A 9,995-nucleotide genomic window follows, 5' to 3' on the forward strand; every position below is an offset into this window, starting at 1 on the left:
AGACCCAGGGTCCATGTCCCTCGGATGCTACTGTCAAGACAGCTGATTGTAATCAGCAGGGTAAGGGCCATGTCACTGGTGTTGTCAGCCATCAGGTAACAACAGCTGTAGGCCATCACAGCTCATCTGATCAAGAACCATCGATGTAGTGTAGCAGGCCTGTTGCTGGTTTATATCGCTCCCTAGTCCTGTGCCATGACCGTGGAACATATTTACTTTATGAAAAAATAATAATCTAGAAATGCATACAAAAGCAAGTCTAGCCAGCTCTATTCCAAATCAGCATAGGGAATTTTTTTTTATTTTTAGAGTCAAGAAGGATATTGTGTAATATAAGATTTCTGAGACTAAATGTTAGTCTAATCGCTCCCTTACCTCCTTCAATTTCTCATGTAGTACACCCATGTTTGTTGCAAAACATGTCAACATTGAAATATAATACCCGACTTATTCAATTTAAACATTCCTCTGTATTATCTAGCACACATGAATATATTTGGTTCAGATTACATTGATTCCGAAAGTAAGAGCAGTCAGGAGAAGTTAAACTATATTTTTCCATCTAGTAGCAATGCTGTAAACATGGGTGAATGTTGTATTTGATATATATTTCATAAAAAGAGAGTCATATTGAAAATTGGGTCACCAATACACCAAAAGTGTTTGGGAGACATGAGCAGGGTTTTACGCATACAGTTTGTGAATGGACACACTCCCGTAAAGGTCTGGGTTAGAATTGGTCTTCACCAACCCATACTTGTCATCAGAGGCGACTGATTGGATCGGGTGGTCAGGTCGCTGACTTTGTTGATGCAGGTCATCATGTCCCAATTGCGTAGATTGGTGCTCATGTAAATCACTGGATTGTCTGGTCCAGACACAATTATTTACAGACCACTGTCATATAGCTGGAATATTGCTGAGTTCGGCGTCAAACAACAAACCAACAAAACAAAAAGTGAATGGACACACATAATTTACATTGCAGGTCTTGAGGTAGAATAACATTTAGAGTCTGCAATCTTATATTACACAATATCCTTCTTGACTCTAAAAATATATAAAAATTCCCTATGCTAATTTCAGAGTGGAATAGAGCTAGTTCGAGCTGGCTAGACTTGCTTTTGTATGCATTTCTAGATTATTATTTTTTCATAAAATAAATATATTCCACGGTCATGGTGCAGGACTAGCCTTGAGGAAGTTGAATCATTAAAACTAATCATTATTGTCACCTGCTTTAGACATATGAAGACATTTCTTTTCTGATAGGAAATAACCTCAAAGTCAAAGCCCAACAGTGTCAATGGTTGATTATCTTTAGTTTCAGATTGGTTCATTTACTAGGACATTGACAAGGTGTACTGAATTCTTGTAAGAGGCTTTCTCAGCTGCGAACAATTTCAATAATTTCAAGGTCTGAGCTCTGTTTGGGCAGGAAATCTTGGTAAACACCTATACTTCCCTTCAAATGTATAGACTTGATAACTTAACCTGGTATAAAGTGTCCCCAACAAAAGGAGAACATGTATGTCATTTGCATCAAGATGGATCAATTTTCACAGCCCTGTGACTCGGGTGTGTGCCTTTCAGCAGGTACTCCTGTAAAATGATCATCTTGAGAAGTTCTTAGGAAAAGGGCTGAAGTTGAACATCAGACAGTTAATCTGATCTTGTGTTCAGTTGAGCTGACAATATTTAACTTGTAAAGTATAACAATTGATCGAACTTATGATGCAGTTTGACTGTCTTTCGGCATTGAAAATACATTGATAAGTTAGATGATACCTCCTCAACTATCAAAAGTGAATGAGTGTTGTTTTACGGTGCTTTTTGCAATATTCCAGCAATATCACACATTGTATCAATGTGGGGAATCAAACCCTTGTCTTCGGCGTGACGAGCCAACGTTTTAACCACTTGGCTACCCCACCGGTATCAAAAGATGTAAAACAATGACAAAAAATAACAATTAGTCAGAACATAGTTATTTTTTAAGTTTCATTTACACCCGACTATAATAAGCGCTATCTCCCATAAATCTCCAACAAGTTCAGTAGTACCAATCCAATGAACCGAGGAAATGGTGGCCATGTAAGGGTTGACATCACATCAAATAAACATAAGCTGTCTGCATTGCTGGTCAGTGAGGATACTCCAAACAGTATTGCAATTGCTAAACAGCCACTAACAGTCACCCCTATTGACATGATTGACATCTATTATCAAATCTCATACATGTCGCCTATCAGGCTGACCGTATCCTGAGTGTGGTAAGCTCTCTATCCAACACATGGCTTCCTTTACTCTACATATCTGTGTCTGAGCTTATCATGATGAGAATATTCCATCTCCTATACACAGATAACTTAGTAAAGGAATAAGACTGCCTTCATAAAACAAAAAACAAATTCCATAGTTTTAACAAGAGACCATTTATAGAACATAATTGGACTGTTCAAACTGAGAAGTCATGGAGATTACTGTGGCAGGCTGTCATCAATCATTGTCCCCTTAATGCTCCATCTTTATCATGTTTATATCATAAAACATCAATTCAGAAAGACAGGCTATAATGAAGTCATTAACTGGAAACAATATATTCAACTGACACGATACATCAACCTCACCATTATAGTGTACCTGGAAAGTGAAGTGAGTACCCTCTGACGTGCCCACAGAATTTGTGACTCTTCTTTCAAAATCTATCTGAGAGCTTTTCAGAGTTCAAATAAACTATGAATTCCCAATCAGAGGCCTGAACTTGGTCCTGACCGTCCAGTCTACACTAACTTGGCCTGACCTTATTTTCTATCTTAAAGCTGGATCCTAAAATTATACAATTGCTAAAAATGTGCTAAACCATTTGTTATTATCTTAATTACAATAATTTGAACCTGATTTTGCATTATTTAGCCTTAGATCTGGACAAAGGGTGGGATCTATTTGATATCAAGCCTGTATTTAAGAATTTACCTTCAGATAAATCAAATATGTTTAACTTTCGGTTACCCACTTAATGACTTATTATTTACTGCCAAACAACTAACTGGATTCAACCATTAAGCTTACTACTTAGCTATCAAATCACTAAAAAACTCTGAGGTCATCTTGGTGATAATTGGATAAGTAGATAACAATATGAAAGTTGACGAACCTTGCAATTAGTCACGCCTAAGGTGTCGTGTGCATTGTTATCATTACCCAATCCAAGATGTGGCAATGGCAAAGATGATAATTATCCCAGGGGCTCCTAATACTACAAGGACACGGGCAGTGTATTATTATAGGGCTGTGTAAAAATATGCTGACATCATTCTGTAATGTTTATGACTTACAGTCACTCCACAGTGAAACTGCAGACATTGACTAATTACTTCATCATGACTAGAATACAGAGATACATTCTCATTCCAATCTCATGATGTGGCTCCATGTTGGGCTACATGACAAATTTCTCACCTCTGATGAAATTCAGTGAGTAGTTTAGTTACTCAACAGCTCAAGGTCTATACTGCGTTAAACTTGAGTTGGGGTGTGATCACACGTTCACAATCAATTTACAAATCAAAATGATTGAATGTGAGCAAATTCATATGATCAGTACTATCATTTGTTGATTATTTATTAACATATAGGGTCTATATCTGTTCTATGTTCAGTCATATGACTTATACCCTAAATTGAACCCTCAGTATTTAGAATTTGACAGCACCCTCGGGTTCATACAGACTTAAAGTTAGACATGTCTTGGTCAATATTCGGCTGAAATTTTCGACCAAGATGAGGTTACCACGTTTTTGCCACTGTTTGTACGTGTTTCACGTAAAATTGACAGTTTATAATAAATTCATACCATGAAATCTACAATTGACATCCTTTCACCTGTCTCGCGTGACAGGTGTGGTGCTAGCTTTCATGTAGGACACACGTAGGATAGTTCATGTGGGTGAAATTGACAAGGCAAATAGGCCTACTCACTTTTTGGTTCAATGGTTGTTGTTTATTTTTCCTCTTCAGAGAAGGAGAACGAAGTATTTTCCGTGGTGCTCTATCCATAATCCACGAGATTAAGACCCTGGCATACAGTATCCATTCATTATAACACGAGGAGCAGTGTCTTTCCTCGTTGACGTTTCAAACTTTAAAGTGTTCGTCCCATATGAGAGATTGGCAGCCAAAGTCAATTTGATACGAGAGCTCTGATTGGTTCGTTGGCACAGCTCGATGCCCGTCTTCTATTTTCGTTTCCCGTAAGATTATACCTTTCTGAAGCAGCATTATATTAGATCACCTCAATATATATCGTTTATTGACTCTAAATGAATCTGTTAAGATAGATATTCCTTTATTCAACACTAGCAACTGAAATCATCATCGCACCTGTTGCATAAATATCGACCAATGAAATAATTCCTTATAAATCTATAAATAAACGTAGATGTCGCTGTACCCAAATATTTGCATATCTCTGACATTTTACGACCGCTTTTATCATTTTCTCGAAGCTGCCACGTGAATAATTTCATTTTTGAGTTTGTGTTATCCTTCTGGTTAGAACTGAGGAATGAGGATCATTGCATATCGCTGTACCCAATATATCTAATATTTTACGTCCGCTTTTATAATTTTCTTGGAGCTGGCACGTTTATCTAAGTATTTGTTTCCTCCATAATATCTGTACATTCAAGTAAATTATATGTAGAAAAACAACAACGCAAGAACACATTACTTCAAATAAAAGGATTTATACTTATTAAATGTAACACCTTAAAACATTTTCTCTAGGTATCAATAGAAAAGTAATGACTTTACAAAAGATATATAATGTACTTAATGTATAGTAGTTTAATTTATCATCCAAAACTGGCTCCCACAGGATATATCGCTTGGATTAGATCAAGCGATATCTACACTGTAGATATCGCTGCAATGAAATTACATCACAATGCTTTGCAGACCATTGTGACGTCACTGTTACATGACGTCACAATCAAATTACATCACTAATGGCACTGCTACTGAAGCTGTTAGCAGTACTTTTTACACTGAATACACTGCTGTCTACAAATTGAAAAAGTTGGAAGAATGATGTTGGATGATAAATAAAATCCTACCCTCGTATCTTTTGATATCAAATATATCAACACTCGTTGATAAAAGTGGCAAAAATCCTCGACAAGCCTCGGAATTTTTCCACTTTTATCAACTCGTGTTGATATATTTGATCTCAAAAGGCACTCGGGTGAGATTCTCTATATAATCACTATAAGAATGTAAATAGAATGTATACAGTCAGTAGAGGGCGAGTTGATGACCAACATGTCACACATGCATATTTCTTTCTTCTAGCAATTCCTCAGTATTAAGCATATTTAAATATATAGTTCCTTTTAGCTTCACGAAAGCTGCTGGCAGTGTAACCAATTCGTGCCATTCCGGGACAAGTTACGAAAAGATGCGAACCGACTGGCCGTAGATGAAGGGAGACAACTCAGCTTTGTCATTGCACAAATCTGGAACATCGTATTTTATTCCGATTCCTACTACACCTGTGAGGAGTTGTTTCGGGGCATAAACAAGATGTCTGCGCCCATGAGAATCGTGTTGAAAACGTCGCCCGAACTATTTTAGAACTGAATCTGTGTTGATACATTCTGTACATTTGAATCTATTGCCCGTCATATCGTAAGTTCCTAATATGTATGAAGACGAGGACTCCGATAGTCTTGATTTCGGCGGCGATAGCGAGGATAACGGAGCAGAAAGGTAAACAAAATAAGTTGTCGACACTGTTGTTTATAACATAGGCTACCATGTACCGTAGTTAATGTACATACCCAATTCGTTTCTTGTAGTACGTACTCAGTCGAATTTCTATACATCATTACGAGGTCAGGCCGTTAATTATCATGTCTAACGGTCTTAATACGTATGGCCTGATCAGATAATAAGTTTTCATACTTTTCTTACCATGCTTAATGAATCATGTTAATCACCAGTGAATTATCCGACCAAACTAGATAAAAGATCTTCTTCTTTTTTAAAATGATTGTCTAACCAGGTAACCTGTGAATCATTTGTCATCATGAGAGTACGAATTAAAATGCATGCCATTAAGATCATGTTATTTGATATAAATATCTATAATTTCAGTTCTGAAGATGAACTTGATACTCTTCTCCACGCATTACCTGAGGTGAGGCAACGTCTTCAGTATCGCCGCCAGCAACAGAAGGAACCAGAGGGGGATGATTTCGAGCGTGAAATGAATGAAGAAGTTCAGCAAACTGTTGCAGCAATTGAAACAGAAAGAAAGCTTTTGAGTAGAGGTGACTACTCTAGTTTCCATTCTACAAGAAATATTTACTTCAGAATTGAATGACTCATGGTCGTTGTTTATTGTACAATAAAACGCTGCAGGGAGATTAAACCATGAGGGGCGTAGGTGGATAAGGAAAGACCGTATTCCCATTGTGACCTGTGTACCCACTGGTGGATCACTGCTCATACTAATGACCACTGGATTATCAGGCCAGGATTGGTTTATGCACCATGACAAAGCAGTAATCACGGTAATATTATTAAACAGAGCATAGACCAACACTCACTATTACCATGATTACAGCTGGCAATGTAACAGCCTCCTTGGTCACAATCAGCACCTGCAGGTAACAAGGCCTTGCAATCACTGCTTTCGCAATGCCTATAATCAGATTTCTATGCAAATGATATACTTGTATATTTTGAATATATTTGGTTGACATGCTTGGTGTCCTGGAAACAATTTGATGCCCCCACCCGACCCCACCAACACAGCTATAGATATAAGAAGGTCAGTTCCTAATCATATAGCACAAGCTCAATATGTGATGTTTCCTTTTGAGAAACTTCTGTATTTTTCACCAGTTGAAGGAGTATCACAAGAGGCCACACCCCATTGTTCAACCGCTGAGGTAACAAGCGAGGAGCAGTCTGAGCCCACAAAGTTCTACGACAACATTTACTTTGATTCTGATGAAGAAGACAATGAAGGAGGTAGGAAAAAGACGCCATTGAAGAAGGGACATTACTAAAAATGAGAAACAATTGATGAATTAAATTATGATCCAGTGACTTCTGGTTCTACAATTTACTTTAACAATTTTGCTTTCAGTGTTTCAGTTGTCTTTAAGGGCAATACAACTTCAACATCATGAAATTTTTGTTTTTGTTGACATGCCCGTTTCAGAAACATTTGAACCTTGTTTTCAGTCAAAATGATTTAAAAAAACGTGGTCCAGGATTAAAAAGAACCAGAATTGTATTTCCTTCCTGATGTATGATTTAAATACAGTAAATTATGGTTATAGCAAACTCAAAAGGACCACTCATTTTAGTTTGTAATAATCATATTTCGTTATCAGTATATATACAGCGTATATACAGCAAATGGGCGGGACTGAAATATAAGTTTGTTATATCGGTCAGTTCATTTTAAGTGTGTTCGTTATAAACATAGTTTACTGTATATACTTTTGTTGTGAATAAATGAGTGAATACATATGCTGCTTATGATGAATCACAAACACTGTAGTCAGAGCTTACTTCATCTTCTACAAACCAAACTGGAAGAAAACATGAAAAGGTCGTTCATGAATAAGTTCAAGTTCTGAATTTCCTCACTGTTGGAAACAGTTGTCTTGCCTGCCAGTGTCAGCAATTCTGTTCTCTCTTTTTTACTCTTACTTTTTTGACATTGTTGAATGTTGTATGTGGTTTAGAAATAAAAAGATGAAAATCAGATAATTAAATGAAGAGAATTTGAGCATATTGGATTAATCTTTCTTCCCAGTCTCCGGTTCCAAGTGGAAACACCCGATACCAACTGACGATGACCTTCTGTATGACCCTAACATGGATGATGATGATGAGAGATGGGTAGTAAAGCAGCGGCAAAAGTATCGCCCCAATGACCAGGTGGATCAGCTCCATGGAGGAAAAAAAAAGAAAAACATATCTCGCAGTGATGCAGTCTTGAACTGTCCAGCTTGCATGACGACACTGTGTCGGGATTGTCAGAGGTAGGTGGTGTGTGGAGCTGTGACAACACAGAGTTGCATCATGCATTATTACTGGGTGGGGTGAGGGGGGTAGATGTCAGAGGTAGGTAATTTGTGGAGAGCTGGGAAGTAGTTGTTTTTAAGATACAGAAATCATATATGCTTGTCTGAATGCTTTGCTCACATGTACCAAGACTCAGCGAAAGTTCACCAGACCTTTACCTCCAATGGAGCTGTAGTGAGGTCTTTGTGCAGAGAGGCATCATTCCAGAATATAAGATCTGATTTAATGTGTTGATCTGTGACAAAACTGCCCTTTTACTGACAAGTTTGCATGTCAACTCTATGTGGCTATAGTCAGAGGCTTATCTTGTGCTTCACCTGATTTTTTCGTGACAAAAGTTCATCTATCACTATACGTAACATTAAATTATGATGTGGATAAAAGAACTTCAGGTACTGCCAAATTAAATATGGACCTTTGTTGGTTTGTTTCTTATGCTACTGAATGTATTTCCTGTTTGTCAAATCTAAGAGGTGTGTAATTTGATTGGCTGGTTACCTGAACAAATGAATTAGACTTAAGTTCAATGACTATTAGACTGTATATGGAGGATTTGTTTGTTTGTTTGTTGTTTAGCACCACACTCAGCAATATTCCAACTTATGGCGGTTTGTAAGTAATCAAGTCTGGACCAGACAATCCTGTGATTGATATCATGAGCATCGATCCTTGCAATTGGGTTTACGATGACATGCATCAATCAGGTCAGCGAGTCTGACCACCCGATCCCGTTGGTTGCCTTTTATGACAAGCATGGGTTGCTAAAGACCTATTCTAACCTGGATCTTCACAGGTTTATATGGAGGAAGATATATATGGTGGAAGATAGTGTATTACACTTAAGGAACAAATATGAAGTAATATATTAATCAAAGTTTATTACTTTCCAGACATGACCACTATGACAACCAGTTCCGTGCCATGTTTGTGACCAGCTGTGTAGTGGACTCAAATGAACTGTTGAAATTCCCAGAACAAAAAGGACGGAGAAAGAGGAAGAAGAAACAAGACAAATCCACACCGTGTGAGACGAACAGCAGTGAGGAGGACAAGTACAACCCTGTGAAGTGTGAGGAATGCAACACAGTTGTGGCCATGTTTGACAAGGAGGAAGTCTACCATTTCTTCAACGTGTTGGTCAGCTATGCATGAACATTGAAGACATGTCAAGTGTATTATTTTGTATATAGTAATTAAATCCCATTTTCTAAGCTTCCTCTTTGTGTTGGGATGTGAAGGGTGGTCCAGTGGTTGGTGTGTCACATGGAAGATCAGGGTTCAAATCTCCACATGGTTTTTACAGAAGATGTAGCTGTCAGGTTGAAATGCGACACACTCTGTTCCAATTCCATACATATTCAATTCAAGATTGAACTCTTCAAAAACTACATGTTTGCAATCAGCTAACAAGCTCCATTTTAGATATACAGCATAATTCTTTAAGTGTGTGTCTCTGTAAGAGAGATTTGTTGAAGTGGTGTGGTGAGTGTGTAAGTCAGATATGACAGTTTTCTGTGCGTCAAGATCATCCTCTCAGGGGATGTAGAGTTCAAGTCAATAAATACGACGTAATTCTCAGTATCATGGCAATATTTTCCCACTGAAAATGATGCATATTCATCACAGGTAAAAACATGAGTTGAATGAAAAAAGTGCGTCATTATCCGTTTCCTGCACCACTTAGTGCTCTGTTTTTTAATATCACAATTAAAGTCGACTCATGGTTCTGTAAAACAAAGTAATTTACACTATCATTTTTCCATCGGGTACTAACTGAAGCGTACATAAAATATTCCCTATGATATAGTCATCTGGTTTGTCCGGTCCAGACTCGACAAGAACCGTGACGATCCGGGGCAGAATAGGTCTTCAGCAACCCATGCTTGTAA

General features: G+C 37.7%; 2 protein-coding genes across 2 annotated transcripts in view; one reads left to right on the plus strand and one right to left on the minus strand.

Annotated features, from left to right (window-relative positions):
• LOC139442005 (mitogen-activated protein kinase-binding protein 1-like) overlaps positions 1-4,169 on the minus strand; it is a 131,457-nt gene extending 127,288 nt beyond the window's left edge. Inside the window, exon 1 of the mRNA XM_071222757.1 lies at positions 3,982-4,169. Coding sequence (XP_071078858.1) covers positions 3,982-4,059 — 78 coding nt within the window. The 5' untranslated portion in view covers positions 4,060-4,169. The remainder of the gene's footprint in view (positions 1-3,981) is intronic.
• A 1,236-nt stretch (positions 4,170-5,405) lies between these two features.
• LOC139443282 (E2F-associated phosphoprotein-like) lies at positions 5,406-9,299 on the plus strand. Its single transcript, XM_071224254.1, has 5 exons — positions 5,406-5,769; positions 6,157-6,332; positions 6,910-7,038; positions 7,835-8,063; positions 8,997-9,299. The coding sequence occupies exons 1-5, from the start codon at positions 5,702-5,704 to the stop codon at positions 9,256-9,258; spliced, it is 864 nt and encodes a 287-aa protein (XP_071080355.1). The 5' UTR covers positions 5,406-5,701; the 3' UTR covers positions 9,259-9,299.
• Positions 9,300-9,995: the final 696 nt, after the last annotated feature.

This window comes from Haliotis cracherodii, unplaced genomic scaffold (genome assembly GCF_022045235.1).
Source record: "Haliotis cracherodii isolate W230 unplaced genomic scaffold, xgHalCrac1.p SCAF_5, whole genome shotgun sequence".
NCBI lineage: Eukaryota > Metazoa > Mollusca > Gastropoda > Lepetellida > Haliotidae > Haliotis > Haliotis cracherodii.

Coding starts and splice junctions, on each gene's coding strand:
- LOC139443282 (XM_071224254.1), top strand. CDS start 5,702: ATGTATGAAGACGAGGACTCCGATAGTCTTGATTTCGGCGGCGATAGC. Junction 5,770..6,156: donor GAGGATAACGGAGCAGAAAG/GTAAACAAAATA, acceptor CTATAATTTCAG/TTCTGAAGATGAACTTGATA. Junction 8,064..8,996: donor CTGTGTCGGGATTGTCAGAG/GTAGGTGGTGTG, acceptor ATTACTTTCCAG/ACATGACCACTATGACAACC.